This window comes from Astatotilapia calliptera, chromosome 23 (genome assembly GCF_900246225.1).
Source record: "Astatotilapia calliptera chromosome 23, fAstCal1.2, whole genome shotgun sequence".
NCBI classification, from domain to species: domain Eukaryota; kingdom Metazoa; phylum Chordata; class Actinopteri; order Cichliformes; family Cichlidae; genus Astatotilapia; species Astatotilapia calliptera.
Genome location: NC_039323.1, coordinates 43,092,096 through 43,118,153, shown reverse-complemented (window position 1 = coordinate 43,118,153; position 26,058 = coordinate 43,092,096). Strand labels below are relative to the sequence as shown.

Here is a 26,058-nt window from a genome sequence, read left to right as displayed (position 1 = left end):
ATTTGTAAACTATACATGACATTTTTTCTACATTGTAACTGATGTGATGTTCTACAAAGTGGTTTTAATTAAAAATAGGCAAACATTTGTTTGTTTCTTCATTCAACTTTTGAACAGTGGTATTTAGTAACTACATTATCAGTAAATGCAAATTATTTACATGCCCCCCTAAATTAAAACATTATGGGTTATTCAGAACGGAACTATGCTTGGAGAAATATTTTCCCATCAGTTGATCCAACTCCTCCACAGTAGCAGGTGGGATTTCTTTTTTGAGGATGGCTTCTTTTACCTGTCACTACAGATGGTCTGTTTATGTTTTGATCAAGAGCCTTTTTTTGGGCAGCTGAAGAGGAGAAGTCTATCTTATGGCCAACCTCTGGCTGTATCTTCGTCATATTACCCAGCAAAACCCAGTATGCAGGTTCATCTGTAACAGTCCTTGTGCCACAGATCCTCACTGTTGCTTCTACATTAAACAGAAGAGCAGTGACGTGGGTGCAGGTCTCCATGACTCCGGCCATACAGCTGCAGTGGGCGGCTTCAACCTTCCCTGTGATGCTCACAGTGACCCATGGCTGCAATGCTGGTTCATTCAGTCTTTGAGAGTGCAGCACCTGAAACACACACAAAGTTCATTTAAAGACATGAACTATGAGCCAAGGCCGACGCAAATGTGTTGTATCTACTTTATCATAAATGTAACAAAGTGTTTAGAAAGTTAGCACATACATGTCATTTTTGATCTTTTTATGTATCCATCTATAGAACGCTGCATGTTATATTCTAAATCTGCCTGTTCTCTGTCAGAAACCCACCTGCAAAAAATGAACCTAAAGTATGTAATCAATCAATCAATCAAAGCTTTATTTGTCACAAGCAGGTTGCCCTGCAGTGAAATGGGACCCCCCGACCTTGAAAAACACTGAAAAGTACATAACAACGGGAAGGTACAAGAGGCAAAAGAGAGACCTCCACTCATGCTGTGCTTCCATGGTAGGACAGCACGAGAACAGGAAACAAAAAACTCCTCTGCACAAAAAAGCACATGAATGTCCACAGCACAATGTTGTGCTGTGGACATTGTTGTTGTCTTCACGTTAGAGATGGAGAAAGCATAAAGTGACAATTATGAATCACTTAATATGATAAGGACATTCTGCAGGTCATTAATCAATGTATAAAACCAAAATAGAATATATTTTCAGTTACACAGGACAGTGTTAGTCAAGTTACTTGAAAAAAGTAATCATTAACTAATTACTGTTTACTTCCTGAAAAGAGTAATCCTGTTACTTTACTGATTACTTATTTTCAAAAGTAATTAGTTACTTAGTTACTTTTTAAAAACACGATTTACAACCTGAACAGGTGATAAAACGATAGATCTTTCAGCCCAATTCTACTTTTTCTGCATAATCCATCATACAAAATGTAATCAAATGGAAAAGTCTCTTTTTAAAACTTTTATAGTTTTATTAATTTTAACCTTTTAACTTTATGCATCAAGCAAACATTAAATTATCTGCAACATTCTCTGACTGGAAGAAATTAGTTTAACATTTAAACCTATTTTCTGCACATTCCAGCTCATAAAATAAAAAAGTTTTTTGTGTTTACACTCAGTCTTTCAAATAGATGCAAGTAAAACACAGCAGAAAATAAATAAAATCAAAGACTAGCGGTCCTGTTGCTCTATTTTCACCTGTATAGCAGGAGTGAGGTAGGCGGAGGTTTACCCTGGTGCAGGTGTGCCGCAGCAGTCAGTGGAAGGATACGGCAGTGTCTCTGTGAAGTTCACATTCCAGCGGCAGCGTATTTGGCGTTTGCTCGGGAGTTCAGGGGTTTTTTCGCTGTAAAAAGAAGTTTTCTTCCCACACGGTGAACAGCAGACGCAAATGTTTTTGTCACTTTTTGCGGAATCAAACTCAAAGTAAGGTCAGTACTTCCACGCTTTAAACGCTGCACGCTCATACTATCTGCAGCACGTGTTATATGATCCATTGTTGATCTGCACACAGCTGTTGTCACGTGATTAGATTACTGTTACTGGAAAGTAACAGTAATCTAATTACCTTTTTTGTAATAGTATCCCTTACTTTACTCGTTACTTGAAAAAGTAATCGGATTATAGTAACACGCTACTTGTAACACGTTACTGCCCATCTCTGCTCAGGACATAAACACGGAAGCAAGGTGTATAATTAAGAGAAAGAGGTCGCGTCCAAATTCATGGGCTGCATCCTCCTGAGGACCCGGTCTACATGGTCTACGTGGGCCGGGTCCTCAGAAGGTTGGGTAGGCCGGAAGTAAACGGCTGTGAAATTGGACGGTCCAGCCTTCTGATCTGCGTCACCGCTGTCTCGGTGGAGTTTAATAAACTCGGCCGTCGGGTCCTTGCGGTCTAAAATATAACAGGACACTGGAGTAAACTCTCGACCATCTCACACACTGTTTATGAGTTTTCTGTCTGACGTTTAGTCAGCTGTGTGAAAACCAAGGAGGAACCCACCCGGGGATTAATAAAGTTTTATTTTATCTAATCTAATCTAATAACTTTAATCTCAGCCAAACCGATTTACTCACGAACAAACAAAACACTGAAAAAAGCCAAACAATAAAATTTTTAGGTTGTCTAAGTGACTTATATATTACGTTTAACCCGAGCAGCAACAGTCCGTGGTGATCTGAACATGATGTGCCGGGAGTTGTGCCGTTCTCGGCCGCATCAGTGACCCTCGAGCTCCCGGCTTGCTATCGAGCTGGTGGGTGGCAGACGTCTCTGAAAACGTCGAAGCACTTTTGCAAATATGCGATATATATGATATATATATATATATATATATATATATATATATATATATATATATATATATATATATATATATATAGATAGGCAACCAATGTTAAGGTGCATTACCGCCCCCTGGCTCACAGCTCAGTGGACATTTAGATGAGAAAATATATATTTGACACATTTAAGGAAAATACTAATAAAATAAAAATAAACAAAATAAATGTTTATTAAGCAATTTTGATAGGAAATTGCTTAATTTTAGAAATGTTTTTGCTCCTTTTTGCTCCATAAAATAGTTGTTGTTGTTTTTTTAGAATCATTCAACTTAGCAGTGGGATTTACATGAAAAGAGAAACAAATTAAGTTTGAGTGAAAATGTACATTTTTTTGCACTCTCTGGTCGACTGACTCAGTGAATCAAATGACTCAAAAACCGATTCAATTTTGTGAGTGACTCATTAAAACTCGATTCAGTAAAAAGAATCAAATTTACCATCACTAGCACTATGAATTCTGGGATATGGTAGGCCATGAAGGACACACCCGACCCATCCTTCAAATTCGGGAAAAAGGAGGACGCATTTGTCGGCTGCATTCGGAGGAGTCTACGAATTTGGACAGCCTTGTACCAACTGCACTGTGGCAGTGATGTGTATTCCTCTGATTGGGAGAAAAGAAAAAAGGAGGTGTGATTCTGTTCTGAATGATTCAATATGTTGCTTGTCTCTTTGAGACTGTCATTGTTTTTGTTCTAAATAAAGTTCATTTAAAAAAACAAGAATTTGGACAGCCTTCGGCGCGTCGCTGTGACGTAATCGGTCTACAAATGCGGCCTCAGGAGGACGCAGCCCATGAGAAGTTTTGGTTGGATTATAGGGGAAAAATAAATGAGACAGGAATTAGTAGCAAAAATATTAACCCAGCAGAACCATTTTCAATTTTACTGCCATGGATATATGACAACTCCTGATTTCATTTATTACACAAGGGAAAAGTCAGATATGATCATATACGGGAAAAGTGTTCAGAACATGTGGAGATAAATACTGATGCATCGTAATTGTTAGATTATAAAGCAGGTGTTGTGTTTGTTATTCCAGAAAGAAGCTTTGTGATGAATAAAAGAATTACTGATGACCTAACAGTTTATACTGGAGAACTGTAGCAGTTTTAATCACTTCAAACTGGGTAGAGGAGGCACCAGTAGGAAGTATTTGTGCTTCCTACTGTCACGTGGCCGGGTGGCCGGTACTGAACAGGACTCAGGTGCAGAAACCCAGAGCGGAGACAGCAGATGATGCAACAATTTATTAGGTTTAAGTGCAAGAGAAAAACGTGGCAAAGACAAAAAACAACGAGACGTGGAGTCTTGGTGCGGCGTGGCCTGGGGAACGTGGCTATGGCGAGGGAATGAGGCCTGAGATGCGGAACGGAGCTGAGTGGGGAACAGTCACACTGAAGGAAGAGGATATAGGAGTTAGGTAGGTAGTGAAGGCAGCTCTGCAGTGGCCAGTTGTAAGAGCAGCAATTCTTACTTGCAGTTAGGGACCTGGAGTGTTGAGAGGGGGGTGATGAAGATCCAGGGGAGGCTGAGTGGCGTGGAAAAGCTGGCCTGAGATCCGGGGCTTCAGATGGAGTGTGATGGCAGGAGGGCAGGCAGGTGAGGCACAGAGAGATTTCCAGAATGATTACTAGGTATTAGTGATGGGACGTTCTGTATCGAGGCTTCGGAGCGTGTGTCGAGTAATGGAGGGGGCGTTTCCGCGAAGCGCGTATCGAGGCTTGCTTCATTTATGGGAGGAGCTGAAAATGATGACGTCCGAAGCCTCGCTGCCCGGCTGTACCACGTGACTGGTTCATGAAGTGGTTCGAACTTTGCCGCGAGCTATGACAGCGATATAAACCCCTCAGACTTCAATCAAAATGTGGGTGTTTGATGGAGAGCTGCGGTTAGTGAGAGTTTGGAGACAGTTTGGAGGTTTATGAGAGTGAGGAGAGAAAGTCAGGAGAGAATGGAGCCAGCTAAGAAGAGGAGGATGTCCTCCCCTGTGTGGGAACATTTTGATCTTATTCCTCCCAACAAGGTATGTAAATTTCTACAGAAGATGTATTTTCATAATGCTGATGGTGCAATACAATTTATGTTGAGGTGTCTTGACTTTTGTACAAGGTGAAGTGTTTGCTCTGTGCCAGGGAGCTGGGATATAACAACAACACCTCATCCATGCTTAGGCACTACAGAGCTTTGCATGAGAATAAGGGGAACACCGATTGTGGAGCAAGACCAGGTGAGCCATCAAATGCAATGATAATATAGCATGCAGTAATGTTACTAAATGATATAACAATATTATACAACTGTTATAAGTTACGTGTGTGATATTTATATTTGTGCTTTGTCTTTATTGTCTTTCCTCAGGAGAACAATCTCCAATAGATGAAGACCTGGTCAGCATGGTGATTGAGGACTCCCAGCCATTTAGCATTGTGGAGGACAAAGGATTCAAAAGATTTGTTAAATCATTCAATCCCAGCTATGTTCTCCCCACTAAAAAGGTCATAAAAGCAGTGAAAATGTAGTTTTTACAGAATAAAATGTGAACAGGCAGGACTGAGGCTCAAAGCCTCAGTGTGTAGCTGTCCATACCTCAACGTTACAAAAGCACAACTACTGTCCACACCCCAACCACACCTCACCTCACAGGAAATGATCATTTCCATTTCAAGCATTTCCAAATAATCATTTCCCATACTGCCACTATAAATATACACAGTATACTGCCATCACTACAATATACATGTTTTACACACTCCTTTTGTTGTTGACATTTACAGGCTGTGTGCAAAAGGCCACACTCTTCAAATTCATGCCAGCTATTATTTTTACGTCCAGTAGGTGTCCTACTAGAGCAAATGAAGCTTCATGAAGCTTCGCGTTGGGGTGAACCAATTGGATGAAAAGCTTCAGTGCTTCATGGGGCTTCATCTGCCCATCACTACTAGGTATCCTGAGTCCAGAGGTGGAGTGTGAGCCAAGGTGGATACAGCAACTGTAGCACAAGAGAGTCGCGTTAACAGGATGAATCACAGCAAGAACTTAACGTATACGGCCTGTTACCAACATGTGTTGATGACAAACTGGCAGTGAATGAACATCAACGTGTGGTTTAAATCCCTCTGGCTTGATTGCCTGCAATAGGCTCCAGGTGTGCGGGAGCTGGAGTTGGCCCTGCCCAGGGGCGGATCCCAGGTCAGTTCAGGAGCCTTATGGAAATTCCAGCCACCCACCGCAGACCATGACACCTACTGGAAGTACAAATATTTGATTTACTGTTTTTTTTAATCAACTTTAAATCATGCTTTTTATTGTTTTTGTTTTTTAATGTCTCTGTAAAGCACTTTGAATCAGCTTGTTGTTGAATTGTGCTATATAAATAAACTTGCCTTGCCTTACTCAGACTCTAGTAGCGCACCATTGAGCATATGTGATATGTGTTTGGATTCTAGACACAATATTGTTTTTTGATATAATTCATTTGATCTGGGTGATCGTGGCTCAAGAGTTGGGCGTTCGTCATGTAATCGGAAGGTTGCCGGTTCGAGCCCCGGCTTGGACAGTCTCGGTCGTTGTGTCCTTGGGCAAAACGCTTCACCCGTTGCCTACTGGTGATGGTCAGAGGGCCCGGTGGCGCCAGTGTCCGGCAGCCTCGCCTCTGTCAGTGCGCCCCAGGGTGGCTGTGGCTACAATGTAGCTTGCCATCACCAGTGTGTGAATGTGTGGATGATTGTGCAGAGTGTATAGCGCTTTGGGGTCCTTAGGACCAAGTAAAGCGCTATACAGACCATTTACCATTTAATCTATAGAGTCAAACATACGGGAATAGAAATACATTTTCCGTGTCGGTTTGGATGAAAATGAACAGGCTGATAAGTTTGCAAAAGCTGCAACAAGAAAAAGTCATGTAGATATGAATATAATATACAGTAAAGGTGAGGTTAAAGGAACAGAGCAGGGAAAGGTATATTATTATAGTATACAGAGAGCAGTGGGACACTGTAGAAGAAGTCATAGAAGTAAAAGAAGATATCATTTCAAGAGTAAGATTTGGTCACATAGGTTTAAATAACACTAAAAAAGATGAACAAGAATGAGACAGGGAATTGTGAACGTTGTGGACCACAGGAAACATTTGAACATGTGATGTTGGAATATGGTAAACATAGACGGGAAAGACAAATGCTCAAATCTGAATTGAAGAAGAATAGAGTTCAATTAAGGGTAAAAGAAATATTTCAAAGGGACACAGGTGGTGTAGTTTATAGGGAAATATTTGATTTTTTTTTTGTTTGTTTTTAATATTTTTATTAGGATTTTCTTCATAGTAACAGACAAAGACAAAAGAAAACCAGAACTTAGCTCAGGCTGTTTTGAGGCACATACAAGGCAGTTGAGGTAAACCACAACCCCTCCAGGAATCAAAACAAATCACAGTAAGACCAACAGTCAGGCAAATTAATTCAGTTTGGGAAAGCCCTGCAACAAGGAGGATGCCAGTACAGGTCCGACGTAGATATGGGTCCCAGGCCTGTGGAAAGAGTCCAAGGTGGAGTTGAGCATACAAGTTATATATTCATTGGGAATACAGTCCGTACAATGTTATGCCAGGATTTCTTAGTTGGGATGGCTAGCCTGCCCCAGAGGAGCAGGATATTGTTTCTGGATGAAAAATAACAACTGGAACAGCCTCTTGTGTTTGCCTTAGAAAACCAGATTGTCCATTACTCCCAGTATAAGAACTAGAGGGTCCAGAGGAACAGCAGGAATGAAAATAACTGAAAGCACCGTTGCAACATCAGACCAAAACCTTAGAATTTTCCCACATGACCAAAAACAATGCATAAAGTCCCCCCCCCCCCCCCCCCCCCCCATTCACATCTAACATACAGGGGAGCGGTTTACATCTGTTTTACTTTTTAAAGAGGGTGTGATGTATGCACAATCAATACATCACACAATTTTGAACTGAAACGATTTATCTTGGTTACAGACAGATATCCTAGAGACACAGGCCCAAATCTCCTGCCAGTCTGGACCATTTCTAGAGCGGCCTAGGTCTCTTTCCCAAGCCTGTTTAGCAGCCAGGAAGTGAGGGGCTGAGCCGGAGTATCCTTTAAAAGGAACTAATGGAAATATTTGGGTTTTTAAAGAGCAATAAGTATTTATATGAGACCATAGGTGTAAAACTGTTCCGATCCACACTCCAGCCCAGAAGGTGGCGGTAATGCACCTGAAGTTTGACAAGATAGACGAAGAAGAAGAAGAGAAGGGGGGATACCTACCTTGGCACGACACCTGTCGGATAGTTTGCTTGTTACACTTGTTTGAAAAAAAAAAACCCTGTCGGATAGTTTTTTTGTGTAAGCTGATTGGTGAACAAGTCGAATAACCACTTCCTATTGGTTTACTATAGTGACATCATCGCGCACTTATTTGAATGACGGAAGGAGCATATTTTCTGCATGAGATGTCTAAAAATTAGCAAAGTGTACATCAACAGCTGGTAACTTAAACTAAATTAACCAGCCTTCTTTGTTCACTACGTTTGCTAAGCTAACGTTCAGGGCCAACGCTAACTTGTTAGCTACTAGTGCTGCTAACACAGTCTGTGCCTGTTTGCTCGATTACAATTATATTTTTAAGTGGACGTTTATTTATCGACTTTCTACAGGAAATACTTACAGTAAGGACTTAATTTAACCACTTTAGGGAGTCTAAGGTGAATGAATGTGAATGGCTGAGTAAAGAATACATTAAACGAAGGTTCCCGAGTTGTGTTGAGACGCCAAAAGAAGAGCTTTTCACTGAAGCCCTTTGGACACTTGTTGATTTCTTTCTGCAGACCGAACCGATGAAACAGGTAAGCTACGTGATTAAAACAGCATGATTAAGGTGGTCCGAGGCTGCTGGGTTGTTGGATCGCCTTTCATACACTGCTTAGCGACCGCTCTCCGATACACGAGCTGCATTGTTAATGAAAGCTGGGTTTACGTTGAGTGGGACGTTTTTACGCGTGGATATGGACTTCAGGACTACTTATGCTTTACAGTCAAGAAATCAAACATATGTTTATCTGTGGAGCTACAAGCAGTTTCAGGTAGAGCTGTATTTGTGTTAACTGGAAAGTGTTGAACTCCGCTGTCAGTGACGGTTTGTAAATGGCCTGTATTTATTTAATTTTATTTTATTTTGTGTGTGTTGCAGCAGGAACAAGTGGAGTGGGATGACGTGAACAAACGTTTACAACATCATGGTTTTAAACCGGTGTTTTTTGCAGATCCCGCTGAGAATAAGAGTCCTGCAGGTAAGAATTGTCACTACGAGACTTTATCAAAGGTCACGTGTTACGGTGGCCGAAAGTGAACAATCGTATCAGGCTGAAGACTGTAACAACTATACATGGAAACAAAAATCAGAATTGAAGACGGCTAAGGACAGAGTGTATAAAATTAAAGTGGCTCAACAATATAGTTACTGTGTTAAATGTCAATAGATTTAATTTACATGCAACTTTAAATGAAAAGAATGATTTAAATGGTCTTTTTGTTGTTTACTTGTTTATAAATTCTACTTTGAGTTTTAAGCAAAATGTTTGGCTTGTCAGTGTGATTTGATGAGTAATGTATACTGTTGTCTGTGTGTTTGCAGATTTGGTCCTTCTGGACAAGAAGTCGGCTGCTGAGCTGAGGACAACTCTGAGGGTGATGCTCACAGACTCGGAGAGAAGGCAGGCCCTGATCCAGGAGCTTGTCATGTCCAACAACCAGCTCAAGTAAGTTCAGCACTGTGTAAGAAACATCCTAAGTGGTGCTGGGATGTTATTTAGTGATGTTTTCAGTGAAACATGTTTGTAACTATCTGTTTAAACATGGAAACTGTAAATAGCCCCCCACCCCAAGGACATTATTGCAGTTACGAATGTCATCTTACTGGACTGAACCTCAGACTGTCCTGTAACGTGGCTAGGAGAGCTGGGGTCTGTTTCAGTGACACATGTGCAATGCTACTGCTGGATATTAATAATGTATATGCAGTGTTGTATAGACCACCTGTCCTGCTGTCATTTAACCTCTCCAACATCAGATGAGTATCAGGAACACACATTTCTTGATCCTCACAGACCAGTACAGGCATGAAATGTGAGACTGGGTGGCACACTGCTGAGATGGAGTCTGTATGGAGCATGTATGCTCACCAAGTGTCGGGCAGTTTCTGTTGGTGCTTGGCTTTTCTCCAACAGTTCAGCTCTATTCAATTCAGTTTATGTTTATAGGGCCAAATGATAACAGTTTCCTCAAGACGCTTTATATTCTCAAGCAAAGACTCCAAATTAGAGCAGAGAAACCCCAACAATCATGTGACCCCCTATGAGCAAGCACTTTGGCGACAGTGGGAAGGAAAAACTCCCTTTTAACAGGAAGAAACCTCCGGCAGAACCAGGCTCAGGGAGGGGCGGGGCCATCTGCTGTGATTGGTTGGGGTGAGAGAAGGAAGACAGGATAAAGACATGCTGTGGAAGAGAGACAGAGGTTAATAACAGGTATAATTCAATGCAGAGAGGTCTATAGAAGAAAGCAGTCCTACATATTTGTTTAATATGAAGGACATATCCTGGTCAAAAATGACTCCAAGGTTCCTCACAGTGTTATTAGACGACATGGTGATGCCATCCAGAGTAAGAGTCTGGCACATTCTTCTGGCTACATGTGCTCTTCTTTTCTCACCCTTTGAGATTTTAACTTGTTGATGCTGTTTTAATAATTTTACGTAGAAGTTTGAAGTCATGTTGCCATAAAGTATTCAGCGAGCCGTTCAGGGCCTTAGGACTACACAAACTGCAGTCAGCAGGTGCAGACATGCTTTGCTTTGTGTGTCGTCAGAATGGAGGTTCAGGAGCACATGAGCCGAGCAGCTCAGCAGTGTCAGAGGGTCACAGAGCTGGAGGAACTGTTGGACAAGGTGAAGACCAGAGTCCAGGATCTGGAGGACCGCTACCTTAGCAAGGCAGTCCAGCAGCACAGCCACACACAGCAACTGCAGAAGGAAAAACTGGAAGCACACGTGGGTCGTTCAGCTTTTTATTTCACTGTCTTTGAATTTCCCGTTAACAAAAGGGCATTTACAAAGAGTCAAAACAAACGGCACAAGCACTCGAAGCCACAGTTACTTCTTACAACTCGGCACCAAGTAAATTAAATTTCTTTTGGAAGTCTTAGTCATGCTGAACAGCTCTGTGCATGTAAAACACTGAAAAAACACTATAGTTCATATAAGCAGATGTCTCCAGGTGTCTGCTAAAGTTTACATGATGTGAACATATTATCTGTAATGAACAAAGTCACCAAAGTTAACACTGAACCTTGAGCTGTTTCCCAAACATTTAACAGGCTACCCTGAACTCTTTAAGATGAGTGTAGGTGTTTATTTTCATCGACTGCATGTTTTCTCATAGAGCACACATTTAAACATTAATGTTATGTTTCATGTTTCAGTGGTTTGCAGTTTCCGTGTACTGGTAAAAGAAAAACCTTCTGCGTACTTTCAGAGACGGTGTGAGATTCTAGAGCAAAAGCTGTCGAAACAGAAAGAGGAGGCAACCCAGCTTCAGAGGAAACTCCATTTCATCACCAAAAAAGAAGAGCAGCGATTGGCTTTGCAGCGTCAAGCCTCCCAGCAGAGGTCTCCTGCAGATCAACAGTAAGATATTTGAAAACCTCACACACAAGATCATTGAACAGTGTGTAAAGTCTGTTCTAGACTGTCTAGGGAGGGCAGTCAGCCATACTGTTGTGCAGATCTGTAGAGGAGGGCTCATATCAAATAATACTACAACAATACCAAGTCAAAGTGAGCGTATCCACATCAGTCAAACATGGCATGTTGTAGCAGGGCCCATGCTCAAAAGTCAGGCCTGTGCCCCAGACGTGCTCAGACATGCAGACGGGAACATGCTGTGAGTTTTTGGGGAAGTTTGACTGAGTCAGCGAGGCTTAATCTGACCTCAGATTGCCTCAGATTTGGCCTCATTCTACCCCTCTAAGTCAGAGCACCAGCAGAAGAACCTGGAGGAAACAGACCAATCTGACCCAAGGTCAGTGCACGTCACATTGTCAATGCGATGTCTCGAGAACAATGCGATGTAGGATTTTCAAATTGATACCATAGTTACATGTAATAAAAACAAATCGGAGACTAGTTTGAATCCTGGTGACCTCGACTTCAAGGTCAGGGGTCAGGTTTTCTGAAAATTCAGTGAATGCAATAACTTTAAAACAAGGCGATTCTGAACCTGTTAGGAGGCTGAGGGCTAGTACTGGCTGCTGCTAGCAGTTTCAGATCTCTCAAAAAATGTCTAGTTGGATTTGTATCTTGGTTCCGGCTGAGCCACTTAAGGACATATACAGACTGGTCCTGAAGCCAGTCCTTTGTTATCTCAGCTGTGGGCTTAGGGTTATTGTCGTTTTGGACGATAAACCTTTGCCCAGGTCTGAGCTTCAGAGCCATCTGGAGGCCACTGTGCTCATTAGGACCATCGGTGCTGCAGGGATTGTTCTGTAGTCTTTCCCAGATCTGTGCCTCGATACAGTCCTGTCTCTGCGGTCTGCAGACTGCTCTTTGGACTTCAGGACTTGTGCCCTGACATTCACTGTCAACTATAGGATCTTATATAGACAAGTGTGCTACTTCACAACATGTATCCAGTCAACTGAATTTACTACAGGTGGACTCCAAGTTGTAGAAACTAAAAGATAAGCAGTCTAAGGAGCTTGGAAAGAAAAGCTTCTGGACTTCTTTAAGTTTCTTGAAGGCAAGGCAAGGCAAATTTATTTGTATAGCACAATTCAACAACAAGGTGATTCAAAGTGCTTTACAGAGACATTAGAAACAAAAACAAATAAAAAGCATGATTTAAAATTGATTAAAACAAGCAAACAAACAAACTAACTAAACACACACATTTCACACCTGTTCGCGCGATCTGAACCCTTATCGTAAGGGGAGCTACCAGTCCTTCTGTGGACGAGCTACTTTCTATTTTAAATTCCCTGAATTTAAAATACTCTCTAGACCCAGTCTAGACCCAGCTGGGGAGCTACCCAGAGCTCTAAACCCACTTAACAAACAAACAAACAAACAAACAAACAAACAAAACAGTATATAAAATCAAAACAGATAAAATCAGAACAGTAGATAAAATCAGTAGTTAAATGTAAGTTTTGAAATTTAAGCTTAAAAGTGTGGATTTGGTGCTTTATTCAAATGCAGCTGAGAACAGGTGAGTCTTCAACCTGGATTTAAATAAACTGAGTGTTTCAGCTGATCTGAGGCTTTCTGGGAGTTTGTTCCAGATATAAGGAGCATAAAAGCTGAATGCAGCTTCTCCGTGTCTGGTTCTGACTCTGGGAACTGATAAAAGACCGGATCCAGATGACCTGAGGGATCTGGATGGTTCATACTGGGTCAGGAGGTCATTGATGTATTTTGGTCCTAAACCATTCAGAGCTTTATAGACCAGCATCAGAACTTTAAAGTCTATCCTCTGACGGACAGGCAGCCAGTGTAAGGACCTCAGAGCTGGACTGATGTGGTCCACTTTTTTGGTCTTAGTGAGGACTCGAGCAGCAGAGTTCTGAATGAGCTGTAGTTGTCTGACTGATTTTTTAGGTAGACCTGTAAAGATGCTGTTACAGTAATCAAGCCTACTAAAGATGAATGCATGGACTAGTTTTTCCAGGTCCTGTTGAGACATCAGATCTTTTATCCTTGATATATTCTTGAGGTGATAGTAAGCTGACTTTGTTATTGTCTTAATGTGTTTTTCTAAGTTTAGGTCTGCATCCATCACTACACCCAAATTTCTCGCCTGGTTTGTGGTTTTTAGATGTATAGATTGAAGTTCTCTGGTGACCTGTAATCGTTTTTCTTTGGCGCCAAAGACTATTACTTCAGTTTTGTTTTTGTTTAGCTGGAGAAAATTGTGGCACAACCAGTCATTAATTTCCTCAATGCATTTACCAAGAGCCTGTACAGGGCCTCTGTCTCCTGGTGACATTGTGATATATATTTGTGTGTCATCTGCATAGCTGTGATAGTTTATTTTGTTGTTCTTTATAATCTGTGCCAGTGGGAGCATGTAAATGTTAAACAGAGGGGGTCCCAAGATGGAACCTTGGGGAACTCCACATGTGATACTAGTCTGCTCAGATGTGAAGTTACCTATTGATACAAAGTATTTCCTGTTTTCTACGTATGTTTTGAACCAGTTTAGTACAGTTCCTGAAAGACCTGCCCAGTTCTCCAGTCGTTTGAATAATATGTTGTGGTCAACTGTATCAAATGCTGCACTGAGATCCAGTAAAACTAGGACTGACATTTTTCCACTGTCTGTGTTCAGACATGTGTGTTTCACCTCTCATCTGAGAAGCTTCTTCAGTTCTAAGAGCAACTGGTGTAATAAAAGCTGGGACTCTCCACTTCCTCCTCTTAGAACTGAAGAAACTTCTCAGATGAAACACCTTCAAAGTAGGGCTGGGCGATATGGCCTAAAATTCATATTGCGATATAATTTGAAGCATGTGCGGTAACGATATATATCAGGATATATTCTTTTCTTCTGTATAACGTATTTTTCACACTATAAGGACTTAAAATCCTTTAATTTTTCTCAAAAATCGAGAGTGTGCCTCATGTATGATTTCTGGTTGTGCTTACTGACCTCGAACCGATTTTGGCAGAAATCTGTTAAAAAATGTTTTAGTACAACTTTGGTAAGCCGCACTGCTTGATGGATGTCAGAGCATTACACTGCCGTAGTGAGGAGCTTCGCGAAGTAATCTGGGTCCAAAACTCCGTCAGTTCAGGTCCCAAAGTCAAACGAACACTGAGAGTTAAACTGTCTAAATTATTTCATCTTTAATTAAATCATCAGCGTTGCTGCTTTACCAGGTGTAACAATTAAGTTTAACATCCATGCAAACAGAATTTATTAAATTTAACAGAGTTAGAAGTTAACAGGAAGTTAGCTCGCTAGTTTCCACCTAAACATTTCATACCGTGTTCTGACAGAGATTTTTTTAACTAATTCAAACGTACAGCTCTGCTATCACTTCCAACATAAATGAAGACAGAAAACTAAACAGCAGTGGCGTTTGCAGGGTTACTGGAGTTGGACTACCTGCTATATAATGATGTGCTACGTGACTGCTAGCGACACAGCTATGTTAGCATAACATTAGCACAGTGAAGCTGGAGGATGAAGCCAACTTTTTTTCCACATGATAAAAGTTAACGTGAGGGATTCTGGTGGTCAGGGACAAATGCAGTCGCATAGCAGGATGCTGTACACGGGCCAAACTTCAGTCAGGAGAACAACTGAGATCATTCATCCACAATACCAGGTTAGTTATTAATATACAGTAACAACATGGGAACAGAGCAGCTGCAGAGAATTCAACATTAATGAATCAATGTTACGGAAGTGGAGGAAGCGCAGTTTTTGGCTTCCCCCATATTTCAAAAGTGCTTCATCTCTTTGCTGTGACTGTCGGCATAATTTGCAGATGATAATGGCTGTAGCCGCTGCAACGCTTTCGGCCAAAGCCGGCGCAGCTTGATGACATCATCAACACGCGCTATCGCAATAGAGCGATATAGTCTAAATCTCTATCGTTGGCCAAATTTATATCGTTTCTATCGTATATCGCCCACCCCTACTTCAAAGAAATCCAGACCCTTTTCTTTCCGAGCTCCTTAGACTACAATGACCTGGATGACTGACAACCTTCACAGACTAAAAGATGAACACTTTTGTTAAAGTTACATTTATTTATTTTATGAATTTGCATTTTATGAATCCAGTTTCAAACAAGGCTGACAAAATGTGGAGCCAGTGAAGGGCAGTGAATACTGTAAAACCCTTGTAGGTTGTACTGTGAGGGGAATCGGGTGTAAACATCTGCCAAGTCAGTTATGTGGTAAAGAGCAGCTTGTTCTTAAGCAGCCTTGGGCCCTCTATGGCCCACTGTGAGTCCTGGTATCAGGAGGAAGTGTTGTTATTTATTTATATAACAGCGAATCACAACAACAGTCGCCTCAAGGTGCTTACTGTTGTAAAGCAAACACCCCACAATAATACAGAGAAGGGACGGAAAACCTATCAGCAACCGCTTTGCTGATTATTTTGATAGTTGACGAATTTGCCTAATATTTCTTCAATTAGTCGATTAATCAGCGATTATCTCAATAATAACCGTAGGGCCCAGGCCCACTGTAGGGCCCAGGCCCACTGTAGGGCCCCGTGCCCACTGTAGGGCCCCGTGCCCACTGTAGGGCCCAGGCCCACAACTTAATTGTTGTGACACGTGTTAGAAACGCAGAGAGGTGTGCTCGATTTGCCACACGGAGCAGCGCGAGAGTAAAGAGATGATGAGATTTGTCAGTTGCAGGTCTTTTGCCCACAACCGAGATGACAGACCTTGCCGACCGTACATACAATACACAAACATCACATTGGGGAGACAGGTCAGGCTAGGTAGCGAGGAAAAAAAACATTAAAATGTGTAACACAGAAGGATAATACAGGAATGCACAGATATCAACACACCACAGCACAATAAACACAGACAGCAACATGGGAAAGAGTTCCAGTGTGTACATCTGATCTGGGACCGCTGCAATCTTTGACTGCGCCTCCAACTGACCCGATGTCCACATCAGAGGGGAGGTAAGCGTTGGAGGTGGCGTTGGATCCGGGGTAGGGAGGGTGATGCATCAGTGAGTGCTTATCAGTATCAGTATCAGTATATGTGTGCGTGTGTCCATAGTAGGGCTGCCACAAACCATTATTTTGATAGTCGACTAGTCACCGATTATTTTTGCGATTAGTCGACTAATCAGATCATCATCCATTGAACGTAAAACGTACAGCTTATTGCACCAGCAGCATCTGCTCTTATATAACTATCATTAGCTTACAGCTTGAAGTGTTTAAGGTGCTAACTAAGAATAAAGCCAAGATGATAGTTTAATGAATTTTAATGAAATCTGCAGATTGTTTCGGTGTTGTTTAATAAACTCCTTGCTATCTAAAATATAACAGGACACCGGAGTAAATTCTGGAGCATCTCACACTTCTGATAATCAGCTGTCTGCTTGATGTTTATTCAGCTGTGTAAAAACTATAACTTTAATCTCAGCCAAACCGATTTACTCAGGAACAAATAAAACACTGAAAAAAGCCAAACAATAACAGTTTTAAGTTATCTAAGTGACTTATATATCATGTTTAACCTGAGTAGTGAAATACGGCGGTGGGTTTGAAAACGATTTGCCGGGAGTCCGCTGTTCTCACGGCTCTAGTTAGCCTAGCCCCCGGCTAGCTATCGAGCTAGTGGGTAACAGACGTCTCCGAAAACGTCGGAGCGCTTTTGAAAATATGTTAAACGTTTATTTTGTGACCCAGAAAGAATAATAAGAGTAATATTAAAACTAACTAGCTGCCGCCATTGTTGGAAACTGAGCAGGGCTGCGCTATGAATTCTGGGACACAGCTTCTTCTTCTTCGGGGTTTAACGGCAGCTGGCATCCTTGTACGTGCAGTGCTGCCATCTTCTGTTTCAGTCCGTTATTACACTCTTAAATCCTGCTACTTATTCCTGCGTCTTTTGGGATCTTACAAAGCTTCAAACGACGCGTCGACTATTAAATTAGTCGTCGACGATTTTGATAGTCGACTAATCGTGCCAGCCCTAGTCCAGAGTTCAGCTGAGACAGTGTCCTTCGCCCTGCCAGGCTTAGTAAACAGTCTTCCAGCCAACCCAGGTGGCCTTGCAGGGAAAGGGAAGGAACAGACTCAACACAGTCGTTATCAGGGAGTTGTTGTTCAGTTCCAGCCTTGAGCCCACAGCTGGCACCAAGGGGTAGCTGCATTATGATGGTAATTTTTCTTTTGCAACAACTCATGAGAATTTCAAGCTGTTCTCTAACACTCCGACACCGACACTGGTCTCTCAATCTCCTGTTGGAGAACCGTGAGCTTCCCCATGATGGTATCAAACTTGCGCTCCGTGGTGTTGTCATTTTTTGCTCGGAGAGCCGATTCTGAAAACTCACAACTGCAGTCAGCTGTTCTACGATGTAACCCAATATACGCTCAGAGGTGTTATTCTGAGTATTCACGGCAGCTGTAAAGCACGAGGGAGGGGCTAATAATCGGCTCAGTCATTTTTAATGATCGTTGAAAGCCCAGATCGTAATCAAGATTAAAATTCGATTAATTGAGCAGCCCTATCGTCAGTCACACTCCATTAGAAATGGTCATGCACTGCATTGTGACTCATGATAGACACAAAATCCAATTTAAGTAGAAACTGAACTCCCACTGACAAACAAAAAACCTCCAAATAGTGTTTAAATATGAGTCTCGTGAGTTTTTTGCTGTCCAGACTTTAACCGTGTGAAGAGCACCAAAGTGAATTTGACCCCTGTTCCTGAAATTAAACAGAATTTCTGTATCCAGGAGTTCATCTCATTTCTCATTCGCAGAGCCAACTTCCTGTGGAGCTCGCCAAAACAAGACGGCACAGCTGAGATTAGCGAGCTCATCAGTGACCCAGCCAAGGAAGCCCGGCTGTGTGTCTACTATCATCATGTAAGTGTGACTTGATGTGGTCTCGGGCACGTACTGCTTTGAGCCTTTTTTCCTGACATAACAGAAATATTTCTTCTTTTCTTTCCTGAAATTTCAGCTGTTGAATGAGATCAGTGCAGTTGTAACTGATCATAAAGGTCCTGTGAGAGTGCACAGACCGGACTTCCAGGATGTCCTGTCTACACTGAAAGTGTGGGCAGAGCAGCTCGATCTGCTGAAGGTAAACACCAACAACCTGCCAAACTATCTCGAGCCCTCGGTTAGGTATGTGACGTTTGCTTTGAAGATGAACTTCCTGTGCATGCGTGCTTGTACGTAGGGTCTTCAGTGCAGTTTAAAAGAACTGTCTGTCAGACTAATGCCCTTACAACCATGCGATGGTGGTTATAACACTGACGAAGCAGCAGAGGTTGGAGACATGTTGCTGCTTGTAGACGCCATGCTGGAAAATGCCTCGGCTGATGATAAGGTACAAGTTTGTTACTCTTGTTTGTAGTACTTTATCAGGCTGTTGTGTAAATGACACTGCAGGGCGCGGTGGCTCACATGTCTGAGCGTATACTTCAGAGAAGCCTGCTTATTGCAGCGTTTTCTTTCCTTGTTAGGTCCTCAGAAGCCCCACTCGACACACTCTGGAGTCCATGGTGTCTCATTTTCAGAAGCTGTTTGACGTCACCTCTCTGAGAGGAGTGTACCCCCGTATGAATGAGGTCTACACTAAACTGGGAGAGATGACCAATGCCATGAGGAACCTTCGAGATATCCTTGATCTAGGTGACTTACACACAGTGCCTAGTTATGGATGTTATTTATGCAGTATGACAGTCTGGGCTTCTATCAGCATCTCCTGGACACATTTTCCTTCGTTTGGATTGAAACCCTGAAGTTAAAAGTAACTAAGAGTCATTAAAATAAGCAAACTCACTCCTGGAGGCAGAGTAGACCTGTACGAGGAGGTACTAGTGCTAATGCCATCCATCCATCCATTCGCTTCCGCTTCTCCTTTTCAGGGATAGCTGTCATAGGGCGAGAGGCGGGGTACACCCTGCCTCTCGCCAGTCTGTCGCAGGGCCAACACACAGGGACAGACAACCATTCACACCTAGTTTGTGAATAATTTGGATTTTCCAATTAACCTATCCCCACAAGCTGCATGTCTTTGGACGGTGGGAGGAAGCCGGAGTACCCGGAGGGAATCCACACAAACACGGGGAGAACATGCAAACTCCACACAGAAAGACCCCGGCCTGATGGTGGAATTGATTGAACTCAGGACCTTCTTGCTGTGCGGCAACAGTGCTAACCACCATGCCACCGTGCTAATGTCCTCATGATAATCCATTGTTTGACTGTATAAACATGTGGATGTGAACTGCTCGTTCTTCACATCCAAGATATTCCAAAGTACTGCACAGTAGTGCTTAATTAAAACTCTTGGCAGACACACTGTCCAGAGTAAACTAAAAACAATGAGTGTTTGGAACATAAGAGCAGTGACTGTAGAGGCCTGGACCTGCCGAACACTGCTACTCCCTGCAGGTAGCATCACCTACACTTATCTGCTAATGCACGCCTTGGCCACTAGATGGGGCCGACTGACAAAAATGAATATTTGTATAACTGTATCGTCTTCTTTGTTTTTGTGTGGTTAGATTAGTGTCATGTCTCCACTGGCTGTGACTCTTTGTTTTCGATTACTAACAAGCATCTTCCTCCTGACCTTGACCACAGCAGTAGCTTTCATAACGGCTTCTTTTTCATGCTGCTTCCATAATCAGGAGAGTCTTCCATATTACACTGAGTGGATTACTGTCATTCAGCATCATTCAGCATGAGACTAACAGGGCTGTCTGTGGTTTTGTCAGACGGTGGTGTTTCTCCTGCTGAAGTTGTGAAACATGTGTCCAGACTGGTGTCCTCCATTGAAAGCATGGCGAGGTTCCCTGAGCTGCTGGGAGACATTGATATTGACAGGTTTGCTTTTCTCACACATGAGTTGGACTACCAGATGGCAGCTGCTCAGGCCTGCTTCAATCTTTGCTCCTGTTTTTCAGCATCATCATGAAGGTGAAACAGCACGAGGAGTTCTTCCCTGCGTTCCATGCCCTGGTTACAGGAATCTTACAGACTCTAGGTAAATTCAACCAACTCTATTTATTTTATTTACAAATGACTTCTTGGTAGAAATAAATCCAGGACTCTCATCCAATATTACTGAGGAAACATGAAGATGAACAGATCGTGGTGTTTCCAGGAGCTCGCAGTCAGAATCATTGTGGTGTTGGGTGCCTTCCGAGCACTGACTCGTTGTGAACCGCTCGTTGTCATGTGATTTTAAGACGATCCTGGGCTGGGATTGGCCGAGCTGACTTTAAGCCTGAGATTTCTACTGCTGCTCTTCTCTCTGTGTGTTACAGGAGTGAGCCACCTAGACGACATCCTGCCAGCTCTGAAGGCTTTGACAGAAACAGCACAGTGACCTGATCAGCTTTTTGTTTTTAGTCAAACCTCTATTTTATAAGCTGCCTGAAAGCATGGCTGATGCTGTTTTCACCTCTGTGTGGATGATGCCAGCAGATTTTTACACTTTTGATACTTACCATTGTAAACCTGGCAGGAGTAGATGAGTTAAAGGCACGATGTGATGGTGGTGGTGCCGTAGGAGGTGTGGTCTCTGAAAATCACGTCAGTACTGTCAGCACTTGTGTTTGACATGTGTACATAGCTGTAACAAAAGCAGGCCCCAAACATGGGAGGAATAAAGCATTTGTCAGTTACTAGCAGTTTGATGTCTGTGGCGTCTTCATTTGGTTTGGTGAGCGCAGCGTCCACACACGTCTCATAGATTTATACTCCCAAGCACTAAGAAGCAAAAGTGTTCCAGCTGTAAACGGACGAACGCCTCACATGGAGCTGGTTAGCATACCGTGTTACTGAGGGAAGCACAAAATGTTGCGCTTTAACACTTATTGTGTTTTTCACAGATAACGTCTCGATCAGTAGGTTTAACTGGACACTGTTTGCTGGTTTACCATCAGAATGGTTTTATTTGGTGGCAGCAGCAACGTGTAGCTGAATCATGGTTAATCACGGACAATAACCATATCCAACTTCTTAATAGCACTGAGCTGGGCTGCATTGGTGCATCATATCTTTATTCTCTTTCTTAAATAGATAACTATCATATCTCACAGTACAATAATATTGAATGGGTTGCATTGTTGTACTTTGTCATGTTTCTCAGGTCTTTGTCTGAATTTCTTATGAACATTACTTGTCATGTTCTCATGTTGTTGCTAAGGATTGTCTTATTGCACTGGAGTCACACTGGGTTAAATATTTACACTTGGGTTTTAAGGGGTATTTATTATTTTCTTCATTATTTTATTTACGGGTTGTACGGAAGCCCCAAACGCAATTTCATTGTTCTCTGACAATGAAAATAAATACTTAAATAAATAAAATAAATCCTAATCAGAATATAATCAAACTCATGAATGAGAAATGTAGTCTGAGTGATGGAAAGGATTTGTAGGCCTGACCTTTTGACCCGGACTCCCAGGAGCATTGTTATCACTGCTGTGAGAGCGCAGCAGGTAGTGTGTTATATGTGAGAAGCCCCGACTTTACCATGTACGACTGAAAAGGGGATTTTAGATTATGTTGTGATTGAAGAGTCGTGAAGAGAAAAGGTAACCCTGTGAAACTAAGAGGAGATGTTGTGTCATATTCATGTGCGACTGATTCAAGAAGAAATCATGTTGAAGTAAACTAATGATGAACTCTGAGTCGTTCTACAATAAAATTAATTCCAGTAAGGAAGACTCGAACTTTTGGAGTAATCAATGATAGAGGGACAGTTTTATTAGCCGTACACCTGAACAGTTTCCCAGGAAACAAACTGGATTTCTGCAGTTTTGAATGTCGAACAGTCTGTCTTTATTCGTTTGAATGTTTGTGGATATAATGGAGACTCTAAGAACAAGATATTACTGGAGATGTTATTGGAGATCTAAAAGCAAAATACCCAGATGACTTTACATTAGCTGGTGTTAGTTGTGGCCCTGATGAATCAAGGTGTGGTAGTCTCCTATTTATACCATGAACACAATCCAAAGATTCTTTTAATACGCATCTCAGGACAACTGTTGCTGTGATTTGGTGCTACATAAATAACATTGAATTTAATTGAATAATAATAATGTAATTGGTGTATGGACACATTTTAACCCCATAATAAGCTGGTTTTCATGGATCAGACCCAAATGAAATTGTTGATCAAGAATTAGTTTTTTTTTGTTACCCAAGATATTTGTTAAATGTGTCGCAAGCCAACATCTCTGCAGCTGCCATTCATCTGAATCAGAGCACTTTAACTAAAAGTAAGACAAAGTATGGAGAGAAAAGCGGGAGCAACTGAAACAGGCTGCATGCCGGTTGACGCATGCGCACTCCTTAATATAAAAATTATTGATCATTGTGGCGTCACTATTACTTTCAAACCTGGAACAGAACTAACTCTCTGACACAAATGGTGGAAATTTAACGCATAAAGTTTAAATGATGGTGGAAAAAAATCCTGTTCAGGTAATGAAAAAGTCAACTTGTTTATTTATATTTACAAAGTGAGAGAATCCCAGAAGACAAACAGATTTTCAATTCAACTTTATTTATACAGCACCAAATCACAACAGCAGTCGTCTCAGGCGCTTTGTAAGGCAGACCCTACAATAATACATACATGACTGAAGGTGATTTAAAAACAGTTCCTACTTCATCGAATTACAAAAAAGGAGAATGAACAAATGTGACGGTAAAATTATGAGCAGCCGTAAAGAAATGTAAATGTTATCAGAATATTTTCATAGCTACTCTCAGGTATTGTTTTTAGAAAAGGTTAAACTGGTTATTTGTCTAACCTGACTTTTTAAAAATTAACTTGACTCAGAGCTGAAAACGGCTCTGAGAAAATCACCAGGACAAGAACGCTTCAGCATTTTGCGCAGATATCAGAGGTAAAAACAATAAAACAATGTATACAGTGAAGCGAGAGATAATTAGTTTAAAAGTATCCAACGGAACTATTAACATGATACACCAAATTACTATTTCACTTAAAATAATAACATCTCCCTCGAAAAAGCTTTATAGTAAAGTCGTAAGAAACAGGAGGTTAGACTGTAATACATGCTGTGAGTGCGGCACAGACACCCATCAGTTCTGGTTTAGTCCCAGTATCCTGTCCAGTAAACACTGGGTGGGGTCCAGTTGGACTCCTGCGGGTATTACTGCCTTGAAAAAAGCCTCTGCAAGAGATTTTCTTCTCAAACTGAGCGATAATATTTTCCTAATGTGGCTTTAACACTCCGTCGTGGGTTTTTACGCACACAGGTACACGTGTAAATAAAAAGTCTGCGAGTATTTTAGTTTCATAAGCGCTGCCTGTTTCAAAGAAAAATGGTGCTTTGGCGCAATCGGTACTTAACAAGTAGAAGTCCAGTGAATCACAGCTGTGAGTAGTTTTAGTGGATGCGTTACAGCCAGCCCGCGGAACAAGAAGTGAGGAGAAACACCTGGTTCAGGTTACGGAAATAACAGCCAAGTCAGAGTTCCGCATAATTTCAACACTGAAAGAATTTGACAGGACAAAGTGTCCTCGGTGTGTTTGTACAGAGGACAGCAGCTGGAAGGCGATGGGAAACTGGGAAAGCTTCAGACGAGACGACAGGGAGTCCAGAAAGGAGCCGGTTGGAAAAGAGCCCAACGTACCAGAAATTACAGTGGCTGAAGCGTCGCCGCTCGCTCCAGAGAGATCTTTCTTTAGCGTACCCGGGCCTGCACACACCGGTAGGACGGGGCAGGTACTTACTGCTGCTGAGCAGCAGGCTGAGTCACAGGAAAGCCTGAGCGCAGCAGAGGGGCTTAGTGTGACCATGTGCAGAAAGTCTGCACAGTCCCAGCACAGGTCTCCCTTTGGCCCGCCGGAGTCACAGGAGGAGGAGCGCGTAGATACGCACAGTTTGTCTGGAAGTGACGATAACAGCACCCCGAGAGGGAGTCGCAAGCATTTCATAGAGGTCATGATGAACAGCTCCCCAGGGATTCGGCGCTCTTTTTACCTGTCCCCCAGGGCTGAAGCTGACTCCACCTCTATGGTTTCCTCCACCCTGGATGAAGACAGGACAGCTGTAGCCTTGGAGCCTATGGAGCACGAGTGGATGATGTGCGCTTCAGACGGGCAGTGGAGCAGCTTGCATCGCCTCCTCACCGCAGAACCCAGCCTCATCCTGAAGAAGGATTTTGTGACTGGCTTCACCTGCCTGCACTGGGCCGCCAAGCACGGCAAGCCTGAGCTCATAGCCATGATTATTAATTTTGCCAAGCTGCACAACATTTCTGTTAGTATTGATATTCGATCCAGCACCGGCTACACACCTCTGCACATCGCCGCCATGCACGGTCACGTGGAGGTGGTCAAGCTTCTGGTCAGAACCTACAATGCAGATGTGGAGATCAGAGACTATAGTGGGAGGAAGGCCTGCCAGTACCTCACCGACAACGTGAGCGTGGAGATACGGAGCATCGCTGGAGGCTGTGAGTGCTCTGCAGGTGAGAACTCTCATCTCAGGGACGGAAGACGCTGGAGGATCTCTAACATGAAGCCCCTCAGCCAGCTGAACTCCAACGATTGTGCTTCTGGGGACAGTGAGGGCCAACCCAGGGAAATGCCCCTCTGGAGGAAGTCCTCACTGAGCAGGATGAAGCCCAAACTGCAGAAGCTTCGTGACAGGACATCCCAGATCGTGCACAGCACTTCATTCAAAGATAAAGAGCAACAGGGAGGGTCAAAGAGAGCCTCTAGATCCAGAGCCAGGAGCCACTTCTTTGGGTCAGATCAGTACTGACCCAGGATGTGGTGGAGCACTACCTATATCTCCCAGCTTATTTTCATCCATCGTTATTGCAAACGACCTTTCAGTGCAGTGTCTGCTTGACTTGACTGAACATCGTGTTGATTCAATGGGAACGTGAAAAACATGCTTTACTAGCTTTGGATTATCAGACGGGAACTTCTCTGTGTGGTGAATATATGAAGCAGCTTTCATGGTTACTGTGGCCCGCTGAAGGTTGTGGGGTCAGTGGAGGTGGACATGAGCGAGTGTACTTTTAACGGCTTTTCTCTCCTTTTAGTTTTCTTTATGAAATAAACTAAGGGAACAGTAATGATCAGCTCCATGATGTACAACAAACGCACACTGTGTGTTCACAACAGTAACTGCTATTAGCCTTTAAATCAGATCACAGACGGTGAGACTCCCTCTGCAGGCCAAGCTGGGTATTTTTGTCCATCCACAGCTGACACTAAAGCCCGTGGACCTTAAGTCAGTAATCCGCCTGCAGTGATCCAGGTTACTGTGTCACGAGGCTGTGAGGGAGTGTAAGGTGACAGAGAAGCTCTGGCAAAGTGTGAGCACTTTGTGTGACCGCTGAGCACCGAGTGCACGTCACGTGATCCGTTTGGTTTACTGTATGTGAGGACAGCAGTGCTGAGGT

The 26,058-nt window shown here is 42.6% G+C and overlaps 2 protein-coding genes and 1 long non-coding RNA gene across 4 annotated transcripts in view; 2 read left to right on the top strand and 1 right to left on the bottom strand.

Annotated features, from left to right (window-relative positions):
• Nucleotides 1-4,090: 4,090 nt before the first annotated feature.
• On the bottom strand, nt 4,091-4,399 carry LOC113015890 (uncharacterized). The gene is made up of 2 exons (XR_003271172.1): nt 4,333-4,399; nt 4,091-4,252 (listed from the first exon to the last, which is right to left on the bottom strand). It is a non-coding gene; the product is annotated as an uncharacterized LOC113015890 (long non-coding RNA).
• Nucleotides 4,400-8,145: 3,746 nt separating this feature from the next.
• cep70 (centrosomal protein 70) lies at nt 8,146-21,287 on the top strand. 2 transcript variants are annotated; one of them, XM_026158230.1, is made up of 12 exons: nt 8,146-8,715; nt 9,060-9,159; nt 9,504-9,627; nt 10,736-10,916; nt 11,401-11,552; nt 18,399-18,504; nt 18,602-18,724; nt 18,824-18,973; nt 19,110-19,278; nt 20,370-20,478; nt 20,559-20,638; nt 20,922-21,287. In XM_026158230.1, the coding sequence occupies exons 1-12, from the start codon at nt 8,707-8,709 to the stop codon at nt 20,981-20,983; spliced, it is 1,365 nt and encodes a 454-aa protein (XP_026014015.1). In that variant the 5' UTR covers nt 8,146-8,706; the 3' UTR covers nt 20,984-21,287. The 2 variants fall into 2 exon arrangements, with proteins under 2 accessions (XP_026014015.1, XP_026014014.1); XM_026158229.1 differs by lacking the exon at nt 8,146-8,715 and adding an exon at nt 8,760-8,952.
• A 2,012-nt stretch (nt 21,288-23,299) lies between these two features.
• The window catches only part of LOC113015877 (ankyrin repeat domain-containing protein SOWAHC-like), a 3,049-nt gene continuing 290 nt past the window's right edge, over nt 23,300-26,058 (top strand). The window contains exon 1 of the mRNA XM_026158235.1: nt 23,300-26,058. This exon is cut by the window's right edge and continues 290 nt beyond it. Within this exon, the coding sequence (XP_026014020.1) occupies nt 24,198-25,409 (1,212 nt within the window). The 5' untranslated portion in view covers nt 23,300-24,197 and the 3' untranslated portion in view covers nt 25,410-26,058.

Coding starts and splice junctions, on each gene's coding strand:
- cep70 (XM_026158229.1), top strand. CDS start 8,830: ATGAAAGCTGGGTTTACGTTGAGTGGGACGTTTTTACGCGTGGATATG. Junction 18,505..18,601: donor TGTGTGTCTACTATCATCAT/GTAAGTGTGACT, acceptor CTGAAATTTCAG/CTGTTGAATGAGATCAGTGC. Junction 18,725..18,823: donor AGCAGCTCGATCTGCTGAAG/GTAAACACCAAC, acceptor GCTTGTACGTAG/GGTCTTCAGTGCAGTTTAAA.